The sequence below is a fragment of the Onthophagus taurus genome, chromosome 3 (genome assembly GCF_036711975.1).
Source record: "Onthophagus taurus isolate NC chromosome 3, IU_Otau_3.0, whole genome shotgun sequence".
NCBI lineage: Eukaryota > Metazoa > Arthropoda > Insecta > Coleoptera > Scarabaeidae > Onthophagus > Onthophagus taurus.
In genome coordinates, this window is record NC_091968.1 from 24573997 (window position 1) to 24596403 (window position 22407).

A 22407-nucleotide genomic window follows, 5' to 3' on the forward strand; every position below is an offset into this window, starting at 1 on the left:
AAAAAACTAAATTTGACATTCAAGTATGAAATTTGACGTTAAAATTTAAATTTGAGGTTATATTTTCATAAACGTCAAGTTGAAATTAAAGAAATCTCCATGACAACCAGGTTGGGTAACAACGAAATAATTAAAAAAACGAAATTTGACATTCAAGTATAAAATTTGACGTTAAAATTTAAATTTGAGGTTATATTTTCATAAACGTCAAGTTGAAATTAAAGAAATCTCTATGACAACCAGGTTAGGTAACTACGAAATAATTAAAAAAACTAAATTTGACATCCAAGTATGGAATTTGACGTTAAAATTTAAATTTGAGGTTATATTTTCATAAACGTCAAGTTGAAATTAAAGAAATCTCCATGACAACCAGGTTGGGTAACAACGAAATAATTAAGAAAACTAAATTTGACATTCAAGTATAAAATTTGACGTTAAAATTTAAATTTGAGGTTATATTTTCATAAACGTCAAGTTAAAATTAAAGAAATCTCCATGACAACCAGGTTGGGTAACAACGAAACAATTAAAAAGCTATATTTGACATTTAAATATAAAATTTGACGTAAAAATTTAAATTTGAGGTTATATTTTCATAAACGTCAAGTTAAAATTAAAGAAATCTCCATGACAACCAGGTTAGGTAACAATGAAATAATGAAAAAACTAAATTTGATATTTAAACATGAAAATTGACGTTAAAATTTAAATTTGAGGTTATGTTTTCATAAACGTCAAGTTGAAATTAAAGAAATCTCCATGACAACCAGGTTGGGTAACAACGAAATAATTAAAAATACTAAATTTGATATTTAACAAGGGGACCACCAGACGTGTGACCCTCCGATTTTGAAAAAATTCGGTGTAAGGGTAGGAAATTATATTTAAACCTTATTGGTGAAGTACTATTATTAGACGCCTAGTCATTTTGGAGAAAATAAATTTTAAAAATTTTGAAATTTTAAGTTTCGTGAAGTGCGTCTAGTCAACCCTATTGGTTTTACGCTCGTGGCAACAGGTCCGGCAGCTGAGCTAGTTAAGGCGCTAGTTACAGACTGGATGCCCCGAGTTCGCGCCTCGGTAACGGCGTTTTTTTTTTTTTTAATTATAAATTTATTTTTACGTTAAGTCGTAATATGGTAAAGTACTGTGAGGTAATATAACACAAAAAACCTTTTTTCTACACCCACATGTATATGTTCTGTTTTCTGCACAATTGACATAACAAATTACTTTTGAGAAATACTACGAAAAACACGCATTCTTTGTGTAAATACCAAGAGTAAACATATAAGAGTTAAGGAAAGTACAGAAATATATATATATATATATATATATATATATATATATATATATATATATATATATATTCAAGAACCCTTCTACCATTTAATGGTATAGGGCATCACAAATTTATAAAAAAGACATTTTATTTATACTCACATCAATGTGGCAGGTAAGCAATTGTTAGGGTGATATATATCATAAAAACATTGAAAACATAAATTTTCGTAGCACACTGCGCACCTTAATAGAGTAGGGTTTTTACAAGAGCACGGTTTTTTTAGAACATTAGAATTAAAGCACACTTCATTCACATATAAAAAGACCTCTCTATCATCAGTTAGTTTTGATGCAAACCAAGCATACCTTAACATATTGTTAAAAACAGATGCTGACAACTGATGATGTACAAGAGAGTGAATTTTTATACAATCTTCTCTCCCCGAAATTTCTCGCTTTCTTTCTATCAAAGCGGAACAATTTTGAAGCCGTTTGATGAAGTTCTTAACTTGTCTATAAAAATAAACATCACAAGGTTGGCAGAGGGGAGTACATCTTGCAGGAATCACTTTTAACGTACAAATTGAATGGTGATTATCGTCCTTAAAAATGTCATCATATAAGGATGGATTTGTTTGGCCTCCCCAGGAATCAATTATCAATAAAAACTTTTCTTTTTCTACATAGGGCAACAAAACTTGCGTTAATAATGTTTATATAAAGGAGTTGTTAATTTTCCCGACTTCGAGCTGGTAACAATAACATTTTTATATTTTTTCATACAAGTATTGACGTCTTTCTGCACTCGAGGGCCAAAATCACCTGTACACTCTTGCAAACACACAAACACAAGCGGAATTAATTTTCCTGATAGTGTAATGCTATACTGGGCTGTATAGGTGTGTGTGATTTTGTTGATGTTTCCTTTACGAACAAAAACCGCCTTTGAGCCCTTCTCGTGCAAACATCTATCATATGTCGATTGATATTGACAGCCTAAATAAGAAATAATATAATTTATTAAACCGGTACTACAATTTAAACTTCTTCATAATCGATAGTAAAATTAATTGTAAGTAAAATAAACTTGTAACTGGCCGGTTTGATCCGTATTTATAACTCTGTCAGGATGAAAAAGAAGTATCAATTCCTTAATTACATATTATAGGGGAATATGTAGGCAATATCAGTCATATTCATAGAATGGATATGAAATAAAATTAACCAATCAAATTTCACATTTACAATTAGTACTCACTTGTTTTTAAAAATGTCAAAACCTGTCAAAATAATTGTCACTTTACTGTTAGTTGCATAACAATTAGTTCGACGTTTAGAAAAATGGAAACGCAAGCGAATTTACAATTTGTAGGAAGTAGTGGTGCTTCTGTTTGTGAATCTAATTCTATCTATAGTAACAAATCAAAGAAAGAGTTGAAAGGTGCTGTGATGTTTTTGGATATTCTTCTGGAGCAAGGTGGTCTCGTTTCTGCAGAACGACCTGAAGAAATTAGTTATACATCTATGGCAATGGGAAAAAAAATGTATGACATCGTTCTCGAAATGATTGGTGAGAAGAAGTTTATCGAAGTGGAGGAACTAATTTCGCAAGAAGAAAGCGACTCGGAAAATGCCTATGAGGAAGTTAAAAGTGGCGATCCTGCCGAATATGTTCCTGAGGAGAAAAAAAGAAAAGAAGTTGAATACATCTCTTTGGAATCTAAAATAAAAGTAGTAAATTTGGCAAGACAGCATCCCAATTGGACTCTAAAAAGTCTTCAGACTAAAGGCTCCGGCCGCTTAAAAAGCTTAACGTACTTGCAACGCTGGGCAGAAGACGTTAGAAAAGGCGGAACAACAATTGATAAATACAATATTATCGACACGTGGACGTACGATAGATTTTTGGATAGCAGGGAACAGTCATTACAGGTGACAACTAGAAATCTTCAGCAATGGGCATTGGCAGCTGCAAGTCAATTTGAAGATTTTAATTTTAAAGCTTCTGAAAGTTGGGTGTTGCGATTTAAACAGAAGCATCGAATTCGCCAGAGGAAGATTACGAAATATGTAAGTGCAAAGGAGTATAGTAGTATAGAACAAACTTTGGCAGCAGCGGAGCAATTTCGAAAACAATGTCGGGAATTGATACCTTTTTTTCATCCTGACAGAATTATAAATACGGATCAAACCGGTGAGTTACAAGTCTATTTTACTTACAATTAATTTTACTATTGAATATGAAGAAGTTTAAACTGTAGTACCGGTTTAATAAATTATATTACTTCTTATTTAGGCTGTCAATATCAATCGACATATGATAGATGTTTGCACGAGAAGGGTTCAAAGGCGGTTTTTGTTCGTAAAGGAAACATCAACAAAATCACACACACCTATACAGCCCAGTATAGCATTACACTATCAGGAAAATTAATTCCGCTTGTGTTTGTGTGTTTGCAAGAGTGTACAGGTGATTTTGGCCCTCGAGTGCAGAAAGACGTCAATACTTGTATGGAAAAATATAAAAATGTTATTGTTACCAGCTCGAAGTCGGGAAAATTAACAACTTCTTTATATAAACATTATTTAACGCAAGTTTTGTTGCCCTATGTAGAAAATGAAAAGTTTTTATTAATAATTGATTCCTGGGGAGGCCAAACAAATCCATCCTTATATGATGACATTTTTAAGGACGATAATCACCATTCAAGTTGTACGTTAAAAGTGATTCCTGCAAGATGTACTCCCCTCTGCCAACCTTGTGACGTTTATTTTTATAGACAAGTTAAGAACTTCATCAAACGGCTTCAAAATTGTTCCGCTTTGATAGAAAGAAAGCGAGAAATTTCGGGGAGAGAAGATTGTATAAAAATTCACTCTCTTGTACATCATCAGTTGTCAGCATCTGTTTTTAACAATATGTTAAGATATGCTTGGTTTGCATCAAAACTAACTGATGATAGAGAGGTCTTTTTAAATGTGAATGAAGTATGCTTTAATTCTAATGTTCTAAAAAAACCGTGCTCTTGTAAAAACCCTGCTCTATTAAGGTGCGCAGTGTGCTACGAAAATTTATGTTTTCAATGTTTTTATGATGTATATCACCCTAACAATTGCTTACCTGCCACATTGATGTGAGTATAAATAAAATGTCTTTTTTATAAATTTGTGATACCCTATACCATTAAATGGTAGAAGGGTTCTTGAATATATATATATATATATATATATATATATATATATATATATATATATATTTCTGTACTTTCCTTAACTCTTATATGTTTACTCTTGGTATTTACACAAAGAATGCGTGTTTTTCGTAGTATTTCTCAAAAGTAATTTGTTATGTCAATTGTGCAGAAAACAGAACATATACATATACATGTGGGTGTAGAAAAAAGGTTTTTTGTGTTATATTACCTCACAGTACTTTACCATATTACGACTTAACGTAAAAATAAATTTATAATTAAAAAAAAAAAAAACGCCGTTACCGAGGCGCGAACTCGGGGCATCCAGTCTGTAACTAGCGCCTTAACTAGCTCAGCTGCCGGACCTGTTGCCACGAGCGTAAAACCAATAGGGTTGACTAGACGCACTTCACGAAACTTAAAATTTCAAAATTTTTAAAATTTATTTTCTCCAAAATGCCTAGGCGTCTAATAATAGTACTTCACCAATAAGGTTTAAATATAATTTCCTACCCTTACACCAAATTTTTTCAAAATCGGAGGGTCACACGTCTGGTGGTCCCCTTGTAAGTATAAAATTTGACGTTAAAATTTAAATTTGAGGTTATATTTTCATAAACGTCAAGTTGAAATTAAAGAAATCTCCATGACAACCAGGGTAGGTAACAACGAAATAATTAAAAAAACTAAATTTGAGATTCAAATATATTCTATTCTATCTTCTTCCGGTGAGGTTTTGGAGTTTGACATTCAAATATAAAATTGACGTTAAAATTTAAATTTGAGGTTATATTTTCATAAACGTCAAGTTGAAATTAAAGAAATCTCCATGACAACCAGGTTGGGTAACAACGAAATAATTAAAAAAACTAAATTTGACATTTAAGTATAAAATTTGACGTAAAAATTTAAATTTGGTTATAATTTTTTTTTCAAGGAACAATAATCCATAAATTACAAGGAGAAGACCCCGATAACGATCGTTTAAAATTTGGAATTCGATTTCAATCCGGAAGCGAAGTCATCCGAATCGAAAATATCTCAGATAACGAAGCTAACATTATTTTAGATCAAGAATTAGATAGAGAAGTAATTATATTTAAAATCGCTTCGAAAAAAACGTTTTTATAAATTAATTTTTAGACACGCGATGAATACGCTTTAGTTTTAACTTTAACGGATGGAAAACTTGGCTCGAATAACTTCATCACTCAAAGTCTATTGATCCTCGTTGAAGATGTTAACGACAATGTTCCAATTTTCAAACCGTATCAACCCTCAATAACACTCCGCGAAGACTCAAAACCGGGTATGGTAACAACTTTAGAAGCTACCGATGCGGATGAAGGAGCTTACGGTCAAGTCGTTTATTATTTACAACAATCAGACGAAAATTTATTTTCAATCGCCACCAGTATGGGGAAAGGAATCATCAAATTAATCGGCTCTTTGGATTACGAACGACAAACTTTGCATCAAGTTAAAGTTTTAGCGATTGATCGAGCGAAACAAGGTCGAATTAATACCGGAACGGCGGCTGTTGTTATTAAAGTTGAAGATGTTGATGATCGCCCACCCGAATTTGTTAGGGTACTTCCGGTGGCGAGAATTTCCGAGGGGGTTCCGATTGGAACCGCGGTTATGCAAGTAAAAGCAATCGATGGGGATCGAGGAATCAACAATTCAATCGGTTATAGTATCGGAAAATTAACAGAAACTAAATTTCAATTATTTGAAATTGAAAAAATGACTGGAATCATTTTTACGAATAAAATTTTAGATAGGGAAGCGTATCATTCAACATCAGCAGCTCATATTTTACAGATAACTGTAAGTTTTTCGCCTTATAATTCAAATCTCATTAATATTTTTTAGGCAACAGAAATTGGGAGCAAATTAAAACCAGCGCCTTCAACTCAAACAGAAGTTACGATAATAATCTCCGATTTAAACGATGAAACCCCAACGTTTAGAAGCAAAAAATATAATTGCGAAATTCCCGAAAATTCGCCAACAAACACTCCAGTAACTTTCTTAGAAAAAGGAATCCCTGAAGTTTACGATTACGACCAGGTAAATTTGAATCAAAAAACTAAAACGATTTTAAGGATAATCGTTTTTTCTTTTAGGGTAATAACGGAACCTTTAATTTATTTCTAAAAGGGGCCGAAACAATTTTCGAAATAACTCCAAATAAAGTAACCAACGAAGCAACGTTTATGATCCGAATAAAAGATCCAACCATTTTAGACTACGAACAAATTAAAGAAATTAATTTTACAATAATCGCAAAGGAAATCGTTAAATACAAACCCAAATATTCCGAGGTTCCCGTTAAAGTGACGATTTTGGACCGCAACGATAATTACCCTGAATTCGTAAAAAGTTCTTACGAAGTTTCTGTCCAGGAAAACTGCGAAATTGGAACAACCGTCGCTTGGGTTCAAGCTTTAGATGGAGATAGCGGAAATTATGGCACTAAAGGGGTTCGATACACGAATTTATCTGGAAGCATCGAAAATTTGTAAGATTCATATTCACTAAAATAATTGACGTTGACGTTTGTGTTTTAACGACATCTATGAATTTTAAATTAAATCTTTTTTTTAATTAAAAGAATTAAAAATTAAGAAAGATTTTGGTTAAGAACGTTATTCAATTAATTCAATTAGTTAAAATTTAAAAAAATTTAATATAAATGCTATTACGTTAAATAATTAAAATAATTTTATTTTAATTCTATCGCACTTGCGCCATCTCTTAGATTTGAATTGAACTAACTTACACATTTTATTTTTAGTTTTTCTTACCTAAACTTTAATAAATTCAATAAAAATTGATAAACTTACGTGATATTACCATAAAAAAGATTATTCGAAATAATGCTCCATAAAACGCTTAATTCTCCTTGAGATTTAATTCATTACTAGATGTTACCAATCACCGATCTTATTTAACCACTTCATTATTACAACTTTCTGGAGATTTTGTTCATTTTAACTTAATTAATTAACTAGTTTTAATGGACGAAAATGTACCCGAAACTTTAAAACACCACTTCTTAACTTTTCTCAACTTTTTAGCTTTTGTCGTTGACAGTTACTAAGTGACGCCATCTATTAACGCGAAATCCGACAAGTTTGATACCTATTTTTATTATTCAGATGTAAAAGATAAGAGTTTAGTCAATAGAAACGGTGTAATAATGAAGATAAAGTCGCCAAAAAATTTAATTGTAAGATGAAATCGATCGTCATTTAATGATTTAGTAAAGATTAGAATAAGTCCAATTCGATACACGAACCTTTCTGACACAGAACAGTAGTATAGCGCCATCTCTTGGATTTAAATTGAAATAGCCTACACATTTTATTTTTAGTTTTTCTTACTTAAACTTTAATAAATTGAATAGAAATTGATAAACTTACGTAATATTACCATAAAAGAGATTATTTATAATAATGCTCCATAAAATACAAAACTTTCTTTGAGATTCAATTCATTATTAGATGTTGCCATTCACTGATCTTATTTAAGCACTTCATTATTACAACTTTCTGGGGATTTTGTTCATTTTAACTTAATTAATTAACTAGTTTTAATGGGCGAAAATGTATTCGAAACTTTAAAACGCCACTTCTTAACTTTTCTCAACTTTTTAGCTTTTGTCGTTGACAGTTACTAAGTAGCGCCATCTATTCACGCGAAATCCGACAAGTTTGATACCTATTTTTATTATCCAGATGTAAAAGATGAGAGCTTAGTCAATAAAAACGATGTAATAATGAAGTTAAAGTCGCCAAAAAATCTAAGATGAAATCGATCGTCATTTAATGATTTAGTAAAGATTAGAATAAGTCCAATTCGATACACGATCCTTTCTGACACAGAACGGTAGTACAGCGCCATCTCTTGGATTTAAATTGAACTAACCTACACATTTTATTTTTAGTTTTTCTTACCTAAACTTTATTAAAATCAATAGAAATTGATAAACTTACGTAATATTGCCATAAAAAAGCTTATTCGTAATAATTCTCCATAAAACACTTAATTTTCCATAATTTTATTTTATTCATCACACTTGCGCCATCTCTTAGATTTAAATTGAACTAACCCACAAATTTTATTTTAGTTTTTCGTACTTAAACTTTAATAAATTGAATAGAAATTGATAAACTTACGTAATATTAATTAATTCAATTAGTTAAAATAAAAAAATCTATTATAAATTCTATTACGTTAGATAATTAAAATAATTTTATTTTAATTCTATCGCACTTGCGCCATCTCTTAAATTTGAATTGAACTAACACATTTTATCTTTAACTTTTCTTACCTAAACTTTAATAAATTCAATAAAAATTGATAAAGTTAAGTGATATTGCCATAAAAAAGATTATTTGTAATAATTCTCTATAAAATACTTAATTTTTCATAATTTTATTTTAATTCTTTCGAACTTGCGCCATCTCTTGGATTTAAATTGAACTAACCTACACATTTTATTTTTAGTTTTTCTTACCTAAACTTTATTAAAATCAATAGAAATTGATAAACTTACGTAATATTACCATAAAAAAGATTATTCAAAATAATGCTCCATAAAACGCTTAATTCTCCTTGAGATTTAATTCATTACTAGATGTTACCAATCACTGATCTTATTTAACCACTTCATTATTACAACTTTCTGGAGATTTTGTTCATTTTAACTTAATTAATTAACTAGTTTTAATGGGCGAAAATGTATTTGAAACTTTAAAGCACTACTTTTTAACCGCTCTCAACTTTTTAGCTTTTATCATTGACAGTTACTAAGTGGCGCCATCTATTAACGCAAAATACAAGTTTGATACCCATTTTTATTATCCAGATGTAAAAAATGAGAGCTTAGTCAACAAAAACTATGTAATAATGAAGTTAAAGTCGCCAAAAAATCTAAGAAGAAATCATTTAATGATTTACCAAAGAGATATCCAATCGAATAAGTCCAATCCGGTTCCTATCCAAGTAAAACAGTTTTCTTTTATCTTATATTGCTCGAATTCACCACTACGAAAGGCGAATTTCGATTTCTATAAATTTTAAAACATTATTTACATTCACCCCACACGCCGGGTAAATTCTTGCTTTGATAATGGTATATTAAATTTTGTAGAATTTTTTTGGTTATGGAAGGATATTTTGCAAAAGCGCCATCTATAATCACTTTCAATAACTTATTTAAATTCTGTATTTCTAGGTTATATCTTCATCCAACAACAGGAATAATAACAGTAAAACAACCTGGTGGTCCAAATTTTGATCGGGAACAAATTCAAAGACATTATCTAACTGTGGAAGCTCGAGATAATCTCGGAAATGGTAACAGAAATACCGTCCAATTAATCGTAAACATTGAGGATTTAAACGATAACCCCCCAATTTTTACTCAAAGTTTGTATGAAGCTCGCTTATTGGAAAATCGAAACGATTTTGAGAAGCCTTTAAAAGTTGAAGCGAGAGATGCAGATTTAACAGGAACCAACAACAGCTTAGTTGAGTACCTTCTTCTTGGGGAATACGCAAATAATTTTACAATCCACTCGTTATATGGGATAATCACCCCAAAAGAACCGTTAGATTTTGAGAAAATCCCCGGAATTTCTTCAGAAAATATTCGATTAATAAAGCTTTTAGTGAAAGCAAGTGATTTTGGGGTTCCAAAATTATCGAGCGAGATTCCTTTAACGATTTATTTACAAGACGTGAACGATTACCCCCCAATTTTTGAAAAAAACTTTTATAACACATCGATTAAAGAAAACATTCAAGGTGGAACCACAATTTTAACAATTTCCGCAAAAGATTTCGACGGATCTTACCCAAACAATCACATTTTTTATCGAATTCAAGACGGAGCTTTCGATAAATTCACAATTAATTCGGATTCCGGAACAATTTCTGTTTCGAGAGGTGCAATTTTAGATCCAGATTTAACCGAACCAAAAAGAACTAAATACTCATTAACAGTGGTAGCTTTAGATGGAGCTTCCGGTGATAATCAACTTCAAACTCAAGTTCAAGTCAACATCACCATTTTAGACGTGAATAATAAAGCTCCGATTTTATCCGATCCGGGAATTATCGAGATTCCAGAAAATTTGATGCCAGGAAGTGTTATCACTAAAATATCTGCAATTGATTTTGATTCAAATCCTGAAATAAAATATATTTTGGATGGGGAAAATTGTAAAGGGGAAAATGAGAGGGGTTTTTATTTAAGTAATGAAGATTTTGATTGCGAAAATAGTTTTGTTTTGGATGAAGAAACGGGAATTTTAAGTATTAATAGGATTCTCGATAGAGAAATCGTGGAAATTATTAAATTGGGGATAAAAGCGGAGGATGTTGCTTCCGAAAACGGACCACAAATAGCGAAAGCGATTTTAACCGTTTTAATTAAAGACGCAAATGATAATAACCCAAAATTTCGCCAACCTTTTTATAGATTTAGCATCCAAGAAAATAGTAAAAGTGGCGTTTTAATCGGAAATGTGATTGCCGATGATCCGGATAAAAATAAATCGATTATTTACGATTTAGAAGCCAGGAAAGAAATTTTAAAATTGATTAGTTTAAATAATAAAACTGGGGATTTGTTTGTTAAGAGTAGAATTGATCGGGAAGTTTACGATTGGTTAAATTTAACTGTTAAAGCGACGGATTCCGGGCATCCCCCACGACATGCAAGAACCGAAATTTTTGTACAAATTTTAGACGAAAACGATAATAATCCGTGCTTTTTAAACGACCCAAGAGTGCTTATGGTTCCGGAAGACACCGAGGTTAACCGAAAAATCGCCATCATCGAAGCTCGAGATTCAGATTCGGGTGAATTTGGAAAAATTACTTATTTACTTGATCGATCATCATCGGAGGTTTGTTTTTTTTTTCTTTTATATACATACAGTGTGTTAATTAATTGGACCGCATTATGCATCACTTGACTAAGCGATAAGTTAACAATGTTGAGAAAAATCATCTCTCTAAAAATATAAGACTTCTCAGAATAGACAGGCTCAAACTATTGAAAAATTTCAGCTATAAAACTTTTATTATATGATAACTAACTTCAGGTTTAAAATGTCAACCTCAATTTTGACATATTTGTAATCTTCATTAAAAATCCTTTAAAATGAGTACAAACACGACATATTTATCTTCAATATTAATGAAGTTAAGGTCAACTTCCGGTTAAGAATGTCAACCTCAATTTTGACATATTTGTAATCGTCGTGAAAAATCCTTTAAAATGAGCCCAAACATGATACGTTTAATTCCAATATTTCTCGAGATATAAGCAACTTCCGGTTTGAAATGTCAATGTCATTTTGACATATTCTTAATTTTTATAAAATGTCTTAATATTTGTCACAAAAACAAAAATATAATAAAAAAAAATAAAAAATTAAGGTTGGTATTAATATTTAAAAATTAAATTGCTATGTTTATTGTTGCTAACTTCGGATTTAATGTTTTTTATTCCAACTTTTTTGTTTTTTGAGATAAGTGCGTCATGTTTGGGCTCATTTTAAAGGTTATTTTATAAAGATTACGAATATAATAATAAAATTAAAGTTGACATTAACACCTGAAAGTTTTTTCTTAGCCGTGTAAAATGTCAACCTTAATTTTGACATATTTGTAATCTTCATTAAAAATCCTTTAAAATGAGTACAAACACGACATATTTATCTTCAATATTAATGAAGTTAAGGTCAACTTCCGGTTAAGAATGTCAACGTCAATTTTGACATATTTGTAATCGTCGTGAAAAATCCTTTAAAATGAGTCCAAACGTGATACGTTTAATTCCAATATTTCTCGAGATATAAGCAACTTCCGGTTTGAAATGTCAATGTCATTTTGACATATTCTTAATTTTTATAAAATGTTTTAATATTTGTCACAAAAACAAAAATATAATAAAAAAAAATAAAAAATTAAGGTTGGTATTAATATTTAAAAATTAAATTGCTATGTTTATTGTTGCTAACTTCGGATTTAATGTTTTTTATTCCAACTTTTTTGTTTTTTGAGATAAGTGCGTCATGTTTGGGCTCATTTTAAAGGTTATTTTATAAAGATTACGAATATAATAATAAAATTAAAGTTGACATTAACACCTGAAAGTTTTTTCTTAGCCGTGTAAAATGTCAACCTTAATTTTGACATATTTGTAATCTTCATTAAAAATCCTTTAAAATGAGTACAAACACGACATATTTATCTTCAATATTAATGAAGTTAAGGTCAACTTCCGGTTAAGAATGTCAACGTCAATTTTGACATATTTGTAATCGTCGTGAAAAATCCTTTAAAATGAGTCCAAACGTGATACGTTTAATTCCAATATTTCTCGAGATATAAGCAACTTCCGGTTTGAAATGTCAATGTCATTTTGACATATTCTTAATTTTTATAAAATGTCTTAATATTTGTCACAAAAACAAAAATATAATAAAAAAAAATAAAAAATTAAGGTTGGTATTAATATTTAAAAATTAAATTGCTATCTTTATTGTTGCTAACTTCGGATTTAATGTTTTTTATTCCAACTTTTTTGTTTTTTGAGATAAGTGCGTCATGTTTGGGCTCATTTTAAAGGTATTTTAATGAAGATGACAAATATGTCAAAATTGACGTTGACGTTTCAAACCGGAAGTGATTGTATCTCCATTAATATCAAAGTTAAATATGTCGAGTTTGGACTCATTTTAAAGGATTTTTTATGAAGATTACAAATATAATAACAAAATTAAAGTTGACATTGACAACTGAAAGTAAAAACAGCAAAAAATGTTATCTTTATAATTATTGCTTGTATCAACATTTTTTATCAACAACATTTGCTTATAATTCAGTTATAAAAATTTTTTATTAACAACATTTCTTAAAATATCATGTTTTTAATTTTCCACTGAACAGTACGGTTTTCAAATTATTGTTTTTTCGCAAAATGTTTCGAATAATATTTGTTTAAAATGTGATTTAAAATCGATTATTTTAATAAAAATTTTCGATATCTCCACCGGATGGCGCTGTATATTGCTATAAATATGACATTTTTAAGGTTATCTCAAAAATTAAGGTTGTACTAAATTTTTTTAACATACTACTTGACAAAGCGTTGATAAATGTGTTATTGCCAACAAGTAATATTGAAAAATCATACATATTCGCACAAATTGAGAAATATCGATAAATGTCAAAAAGTCAGAAATGTCTCAAATGTTGACAGATTCTACAAAAATTAACTAAAGTTTACTAAAGTGTTGATAAACATCTTATCAAGTTTGTTGCGAACGGTAATGGTTGAAAACCTAAAGGTGTTCAAAAATTGAAAAACATTGGTAAATGTCAAAATATGAAATGACAGTTACAACAACAACAAACTGTATAAATGTCGAATTTAATTCAAAATAGTGTTATTGTAAAAAGAAAAGTATTATAGGAAGTATTGTAACATTTTTCCGAGATTATATTAAATTGTGATTAATGTCAAAGTGTCACAAATGTCAAAAATTGATAGATTTTGCAAAAAATAAATCTATAGTATTAAAAATTATTTTTTATCTCTAAAAACGATAAAATGTCGCTTAGTCAAGTGATGTATAACGCGGTGGTATGCAACCAACATCACAGTATTGGTATTACAATACGCGATTTGCGTATTTGGTTGCATACTTGCAATGATGACGTCGCGTACGATAATTAATTAACACAACGTACTCTTATTAAGTAAACATTTTCGATTTTTCAGGGTGATTTCATTTTGGAACCAGAAACGGGAATTTTGCGAGTTTCTAAAGAACTCGATCGAGAAACGAAACATTCTTACCTTTTAGTGGTCGAAGCTTGGGATAATTACCAATTTGGTTTTAATTCCGGTGAAAGTAGGAACGCTTTTAAACACATTAAGTAAGTAAAAATTTATTAAAACGTCAAAATAGACATTGACGTTTGTGTCAGTGTGACAGTTCTAGATGTCAACGATAACCCACCGCAATTTTCTTTACCAACAACTTGCACGAGCATCACGGAATTCCACGAGATAGGCCACCCAATTATCATTGTTCATGCCACAGATTCAGATGATCCTGAATCACCAAATGGACAAGTAAATAATAAATAAATTAATAAAATAATTTTATTATTATTTTATTTTTTTTAAGATTATAATGGATATCTCATCTGGGAATGATAACGATCTCTTCGCGTTACAACAAATTAACGAATTCTCGGCCGAAATCACTCCGAGGAAATCTCTACGTGGAAAACATGGAAATTACAGCCTATTTCTTCGAGCTCAAGACTTGGGGCAACCAAGACACATGGTTGAGGACGTCTTAAAAATTTGCGTATTAGATTACAACGATCACGCCCCCGTTTTTATCACACCACCCCACAATTCAACGTTAAAAGTACCGGAAAACGCCACTGTGGGAAGCGCTTTAGTTCAAATCCAAGCCAAAGATGAAGATATCGGCCCAAATGGGATGATTCGATACAAATTAAAATCAGATCCGGCGGGACATTTCAAAACGTTCGATTTACAACCGATCTCTGGTATCTTAGAGTTAAGATTGCCGTTAAACAGGGAGAAACAAAAAATTTATGATGTAAGATAATTTATGAAATAACCACAATAATCACGAATTTTGTTTTAGATAAGAATTGAAGCTTACGATTTAGGAACTCCAACGGCTTTAAGTTCGGATTTAGATTTAACAGTTTACGTTAGCAACGTAAATTTATTTCAACCCCAATTTTTAAATGATGAATTTATCGTTAATTTCACTGAAAATAAACCGCCCGGATTAGAAATTAGGAAAATTCCCGAAACGATCGACCGAGACATGTTGGAATATGAAGGGCCACCTTCTCCGATTTGTTATTTTATCGTTCAAGGAAACGAAGATGATCTTTTCAAATTGGATGCTTTGAAACATCAATTAATGGTAATAAAAAATAAATAAAGAAATATTAAAATTTTAATACAAGCAGTAAGTTGTCTTCTATAAGTAATATCAACTCTTCCAGTTTATCCAGTCTTTTTTCAACAGTATTTACTCTTCTACAAGCGTTTTTATAAGAAGTACCGTAAAACGGGGTTACTTTGGCAGTTTATCGCATCTTTATATACAGGTGTCCCGAAACTCAACGTCAAACGGGCACCGGGTGGGAGGCCAACCCATACCTGTCTGGAAAAAATAAGAAAAAAATTCTTGTCTCTTAGTTAATTGGTAATAGACATATTTTTGAAAATGTTAAAAATCGTTCCCGTACATCATATCTTTAGGTACTACGGTCAGAAATGTTCGCAATTTAATAGTGATTCTTTTAATAATCTATTCCTCATGAATCATGCTACTATAGCAGTCACAAATCGAACAACAGAAGTCGTTAGTTTTGCAAGAAAAAGTATTAGTTTGATTGAGTTAAGGTTGAAAGAATTTCTGTCTATTAAGTTTGACACACGATTTCTAAACAAAGGACTAGTACAACACCCTTGGCAAGTTATTTTAAAAGATGGCCTGTTTAGTCAAGATTCCAAAATGGTATAACACACACTTGCCATTTTTCTTTTCCTAAAAAATATTATTGCCTGTTTTTCTGCGAAAACCGCGTTATTTAAAAAATTCATACTTTCGTATGTTATTTGTATTTACTTTTTATTTCCTCTTAACTTTGTTAGAAGATATGCCAGTTAATATCTACGAATTACAAAATGTGGTTTCAACAAGATGGTTGCCCTTATGTATATGCCCCTGTATATATTTTTTTTATTATTATTATTTCTTTATTTTATCCGTTTCTTTTCAGTAGTTCCGTGTTGTTACAGGTCTAAAGTAAGTAAAAATGCCTAGAAAGTATCAGAGAAAATTAAGGCGCATACCTACAACAACTACAGTGAAAGTGACCTTCAAAATGCATGGGCGGCCATTAAGGACGATATGAGTCAGACGGCGGCAACTTTACGCTTTAAAATTTCACACAGGACTCCTCAAAACAAGTTTAAACAGTCAAAACAAGAAGGCTTTAAATAGCCCCTACTTTAGCGCAAATAGGATTTTTATGTACTGCCAAAGTAACCCCACATTTCTGCCTACTTTGGCACCCCTTAAGAAGTTTTTTTCTCCGATATGGGTTAATACAATCATACCATGTTTGGATGATCTACCGTCAATTATAGGCAAGATGCAATTTTTAAAATTTTAATTTTCCTAGCGGTTTATGGCTTAGCGTACTAAAATACGTCAAAACCTGCCAAAGTAACCCCGCTTTACGGTATCTGCTACTACAAGCAGTAAGTTGTCTTCTGTAAGTAATATCAAGTCTTCAATTACCTGTTTCTAGTCTTCTTCCAACAGTATCCAGTCTTTTTTCAGCAGTATTTACTCTTCTACAAGCGTCAGTAGTCTTTTATAAGAAGTATCTGCTACTACAAGCAGTAAGTTGTATTCTGTAAGTAACATCAATTCTTCGATTGCCAATTCTAGTCTTTTGCCAACAGTTAGTCATGAATTCTTCGAGTGATGCTGTCGTTTTACAGCAGCGTATGATGGAATTGTTAAGCATGAATGATGCTAAAACACAAGCTCTAAATTTCTCCCTCAGACGTTTGGAGGTATGCGTTGAGCCTGTCAGGTATCTTGAGGTATATCTTGACTCCGGCCTGACATGGAAAGCCCACTTCCAATTCTCCAGCTTAGGACTTTTAACTCATATCATAATTACTATACTCGAACGGACCCAATTACTTTGGTATAAAGTTTTATAACGTTCTACTTGATGACGTTAAACTTTTGAATACAAATCAATTTAAGCTCAAAATGAAAAACTATCTGATAGCGAAAGCTTTTTATTCTATTCGGGAATTCCTGGCCTTTGACTTCAGTGATTTCTGTTGATCTGTCGCGCCCTTCTGATGTCCCTTACACTTTGTATTTTATATGTACTTTTTTTTTTAAATTCGTATTTTGTACTTTTTTTGACTTGTGAAAATCATTGTAATGATATGATCACCAATAGACAATTTGAATTTGAGTATCCAGTCTTTCTTCAGCAGTATTTACTCTTCTACAAACATTAGCAGTTTTTTACCAGCAGTATCTGCTCTTACAAGCAGTAAGTTGTCTTCTATAAGTAATATTAACTCTTTGATCACCTGTTTCTAGTCTTTTGCCAACATTATCTAGTCTTTTTTCAGCAGTATTTGCTCCTCTACAAACATTAATAGTCGTTTACCAGCAGTATTTGCTCCTACAAGCAGTAAATTGTCTTCTATAAGTAATATCAACTCTTTGATTACCAATTCTAGTCTTTTGCCAACATTATCTAGCCCTTTTTCAGCAGAATTTACACTTCTACAAATATTAGTAGTCTTTTACCAACAGTATCTGTTCCTACAAGCAGTAAATTGTCTTCTATAAGTAATATCAACTCTTTGATTACCAATTCTAGTCTATTGCCAGCATTATCCAGTCTTTCTTCAACAGAATTTACTCTTCTACAAATATTAGTAGTCTTTTACTGGCAGTATTTGTTCCTACAAGCAGTAAATTGTCTTCTGTAAGTAATATCAACTCTTTGATTACCAATTCTAGTCTTTTGCCAACATTATCCAGTCTTTTGTCAGCAGTATTTACTCTTCTACAAACATTAGTAGTCTTTAACCAGCAGTATCTGCTCCTACAAGCAGTAAATTGTCTTCTATAAGTAATATCAACTCTTTGATTACCAATTCTAGTCTTTTGCCAATATCATCCAATCTTTTTTCAGCAATATTTACTCTTCTACAAACATTAGTAGTCTTTTACCAGCAGTATCTGCTCCTACAAGAAGTAAGTTGTCTGCTATAAGTAATATCAACTCTTTGATTACCAATTCTAGTCTTTTGCCAACATTATCCAGTCTTTTTTCAGCAGTATTTACTCTTCTACAAACATTAGTAGTCTTTTACCAGCAGTATCTACTCCTACAAGCAGTAAATTGTCTTCTATAAGTAATATCAACTCTTTGATTACCAATTCTAGTCTTTGCCAACATTATCTAGTCTTTTTTCAGCAGAATTTACTCTTCTACAAATATTAATAGTCTTTTACCAACAGTATCTGTTCCTACAAGCAGTAAATTGTCTTCTATAAGTAATATCAACTCTTTGATTACCAATTCTAGTCTTTTGCCAACATTATTCAGTCTTTTTTCTGCAGTATTTACACTTCTACAAACATTAGTAGTCTTTTACCAGCAGTATCTGCTTCTACAAGCAGTAAGTTGTCTTCCATAAGTAATAACAACTCTTCAATTACCAATTCTAGTATTTTGCCAGCAGTATCCAGACTTTTTTCAGCAGTATTTACACTTCTACAAACATTAGTAGTCTTTTACCAGCAGTATCTGCTCCTACAAGCAGTAAGTTGTCTTCCATAAGTAATAGCAACTCTTCAATTACCAATTCTAGTCTTTTGCCAACAATATCCAGTCTTTTTTCAGGAGTTTACAAATGTGAGTAGTCTTTTACCAGAAGTATCTGCTCCTACAAGCAGTAAGTTGTTTTCTGCAAGTAATATCAAAGCTTCGATTACTTTTATCTAGTCTTTTGCCCACAGTATCTAGTCTTTTTCAGCAGTATTTATTTTATTCCTACAAACAGTAGTAGTCAAAGTAGTAAAATAAATTTTTTGCAGGTTAATAAAGAATTAGATCGAGAAAAACGAGAAATTTACAACCTAAAAATTAAGGCAACTGAAGATTGTAGAAATGGAGGTAAAAATCAAAAACTTTTTAACGACGATCCAACGATTTTAAAAGTAATCGTTCGAGTTGATGACGTCAACGACAACCCACCGAGATTTTTGCATAGAATTTTTACGGGTGGTGTTAGCACAGCGACTGATTTTGGCACAAAATTCATGAAAATTCAGGTTTTTAAATCCAATCGATAAAATTAAATCATTCTCAAACAATTTTTTTTTAGGCAACCGACATCGATGATAACGAAAACTCTAAAATATCTTACTTTTTAATTGGAAAGGTCCGAATGACCTTAACCGAAGGTTTAGAAAACCTTCAAAGACCCCCTTTTTTAGTTAACCAAAAAACCGGAGAAGTCCAACTCAATTTCGACCCCCAACAAGGAATGAAGGGTTATTTTGATTTTATGGTTTTAGCGAACGATACGGGTGGTTTGGAAGATTTGGCAAGAGTTTTTATTTATCTTTTAAGAGAGGATCAAAGAGTACGATTTGTATTAAGGTTACAACCGCAGGAATTAAGGGATAAAATCGAAATTTTTAGGGAGTAAATTTTGATAAAATAAAAATGATGTGGAGTTAAATTTAATTTTTTTAGAACATTGGGGAATGTAACTGGAGCAATCGTAAACATAGACGAGTTTCGATTGCATTTAAATCAAGATGCAACGATTGATAAAACCCGAACTGACCTTTATCTCCATTTAGTTGACAAAAAATATCACTCAATACTCGAAGTTGCCGAAGTTTTAAAGCTAATTGATCAAAACACTGAAAAATTAGATTCACTTTTTAAAGAATTCAACGTTTTGGATACTCAACCAGCTGATTCTTTGGCGTTACTGTCAATACAAACGACTAGCGCCACCTTTTGGTTAACCGCTTCAACCCTATTTTTATTTTTATTATTAATGTTAAGTTTAGCTATTTGTGCTAGCCAAAGAAGTAGTTATCATCGCAAATTAAAAGCTGCAACAGCAACAGCTTATGGTAATTACCGAAAATTTCGCTTTAATATATAAATTAAAATTATTTCGAGTTATGCAACCAAAAATGCAACGCCGGTAAAGTAGTTTTTAGGTTAATTTAAATTAAATTTCTTTTAGTGAGTGCGGATTCGGATTTGGGTCGTGGATTAAGTGCAATAAGTGGAAGAGTACCAAATACAAATAAACATAGTATGGAAGGAAGTAATCCGATTTGGTTAAAAGCGTATGAAAATGAATGGTACAAACATGCTGATGATTTTAGTAACGGTTCTGAGAGGGAAGATTCGTTAGATGAGAATGTTTTGAGTAATAATTCGGATGAAATTCAATGTAGGCATGAGCAGTGTAGTGTTCAGGATCGTTTACAAAACTTGTATCAAACTTTACCTCCGATTTTGCCACCAAGAAAATTGGAAACTACCGAGTTATGATTAAAAGTTTGCCATTGGTTTGATGATAAAATCTATGAGGGTTAATATAATTACAACGATGTGTTTAAGTTAAATTTTGACTGGATTTTTTATATTATTTATTTTTTTATATTATTTATAACTTATATTTTAGGTAGCTTTTGTATATAGAAGATAGAATAAGTTAAAATAAACTTACAAAAAAAATCAAGGTTTTTCACTCGTCAAGTTTATAAATTCAATAGTTTCTAATGCTATTTTGAAATCTAAAACTGACGTAATAACATTATAATAAACGATTCTGTCACGTACACTCAACAAACACCATTTCAACTCAGCGGGGAATCATTTGGCATTCTCTTAAAGCTGTGTCACCGGCCAAAATAACGTTTGCCACTTCATATACATAGTGGGAACAATTTCGCGTCTAAAAACGTTCCGAACCGGCAAGAAATTTCTCAGTGTTATTCAGATAATCTTCAAGTTATAACTTCGCATAAAAAAAATCGAAAAATGTCCGATAAACCAGATACAGTTCCCGGATTAGGATTTAAACATCCCGAAAAAGCTTTGGAATCACTAAAAATTTTAGAAGGTCGCGATCCTGACTATCAAAAGTTAGCTGTTAAAGGTTTAATCGGGCGCGCCAAACGAGTTTTAACACGTAAGTTAACTAACAAAACATTTTTTTGCCATAAAAACATTTTTTTGTAGTAACCAAAGATAAAGAAAAACACCAAAACATCACAGATGCCATAAAAACGTTCGATATTTTCCTTAAAGACTTTGAAAAAGAAAACCGTTCGAAAGAAAACCGTTCTTATTTACCTTTGGATTCAATCCAAGCTTTACTTCCATTAAGAAAACAACACAAAATCGAAGATAAACAATCTGAGGAGTTTTTAAAAGCTTACAAATCCGTTAAAGGTGAATACAAAAACCTTCGAACCGTTTCAAGTGGTGAAAATGAACCGACTTGGGATATTGTGAGAAACGTGGCTTTGAAAAAATTAATGAAAAACATTGAAGAAAATGACCCAGAAATGTGGAAAAACGAGCTTCCAACGAAAGAACACATGGAGCTAATTTTGTGGGCCTACAGCCCAGATGCGAGCAAAATAAAGAAAAATAAAGAAAAATTTGAAGATTTACTTAAAAATGAACAAGAAGATGAAGTTAAAGATGATGAAAATTATAATGATGAGGAGGATGAAGATGAACGCGGTATTAAAAGAAAAAGTGAAACTTCCTCTGAATCATCAGATGAGGAATCACCTAAAAAGAAAACTAAAACTTAAATTTTCTGTAATATATTTGTATTAATGTTAAAATTAAGAATTGTTTAATGTTTCAATAAAATAACCTTCAAATTTGAAATGACGTTTCAATCAGCGCCATCTATAATCAATAATTTTAATCTTAATATAAAAAATATTGATTAAGATTAAATTATTAATTATATTTATTCAAATATTTCACTCAAATTCTATTAATCTTAATAATTATCTATCGTGAATAACTTCTATTAACCTCTACTGACCATTTTTAAGCTGTCAAAACAACACACTTTATAATTTTTCTCAAAATTGTTTTATATAAAGTTTGTTAATATTATATAGGTATCGAAAGAAGACATGTTTACCTTCAATTTGGTACATAAATCATTTCTTTATATTCATAAATAAGGAAGTTATGATTTTTTGAAAATTAACCCATTTTAAGT

At 31.1% G+C, this 22407-nt stretch overlaps 2 protein-coding genes and 1 long non-coding RNA gene across 3 annotated transcripts in view; 2 read left to right on the top strand and 1 right to left on the bottom strand.

Annotated features, from left to right (window-relative positions):
• LOC111416994 (uncharacterized) overlaps positions 1-20054 on the bottom strand; it is a 34521-nt gene extending 14467 nt beyond the window's left edge. Inside the window, exon 1 of the long non-coding RNA XR_002706634.2 lies at positions 19978-20054. This is a non-coding gene — a long non-coding RNA (uncharacterized lncRNA). The remainder of the gene's footprint in view (positions 1-19977) is intronic.
• LOC111416992 (cadherin 88C) overlaps positions 1-20867 on the top strand; it is a 33891-nt gene extending 13024 nt beyond the window's left edge. Inside the window, exons 3-15 of the mRNA XM_071195459.1 lie at positions 5419-5570; positions 5625-6311; positions 6357-6554; positions 6611-7005; positions 9727-11404; positions 14290-14447; positions 14499-14646; positions 14702-15148; positions 15197-15487; positions 19220-19456; positions 19510-19832; positions 19884-20275; positions 20392-20867. Coding sequence (XP_071051560.1) covers positions 5419-5570; positions 5625-6311; positions 6357-6554; positions 6611-7005; positions 9727-11404; positions 14290-14447; positions 14499-14646; positions 14702-15148; positions 15197-15487; positions 19220-19456; positions 19510-19832; positions 19884-20275; positions 20392-20705 — 5420 coding nt within the window. The 3' untranslated portion in view covers positions 20706-20867. The remainder of the gene's footprint in view (positions 1-5418; positions 5571-5624; positions 6312-6356; positions 6555-6610; positions 7006-9726; positions 11405-14289; positions 14448-14498; positions 14647-14701; positions 15149-15196; positions 15488-19219; positions 19457-19509; positions 19833-19883; positions 20276-20391) is intronic.
• Positions 20868-21043: 176 nt separating this feature from the next.
• Positions 21044-22061, top strand: LOC111416993 (Uracil-DNA degrading factor). Its single transcript, XM_023049122.2, has 2 exons — positions 21044-21348; positions 21399-22061. Exons 1-2 carry the CDS (start codon positions 21198-21200, stop codon positions 21980-21982), a joined length of 735 nt encoding a protein of 244 aa, XP_022904890.1. The 5' UTR covers positions 21044-21197; the 3' UTR covers positions 21983-22061.
• Positions 22062-22407: the final 346 nt, after the last annotated feature.

Bases quoted from the DNA above. Each gene is read 5' to 3' on its own strand.
- LOC111416993 (XM_023049122.2), top strand. From the start codon at position 21,198: ATGTCCGATAAACCAGATACAGTTCCCGGATTAGGATTTAAACATCCC. The intron at 21,349-21,398 runs GTAAGTTAACTA...ATTTTTTTGTAG, and splicing joins CGCCAAACGAGTTTTAACAC to TAACCAAAGATAAAGAAAAA.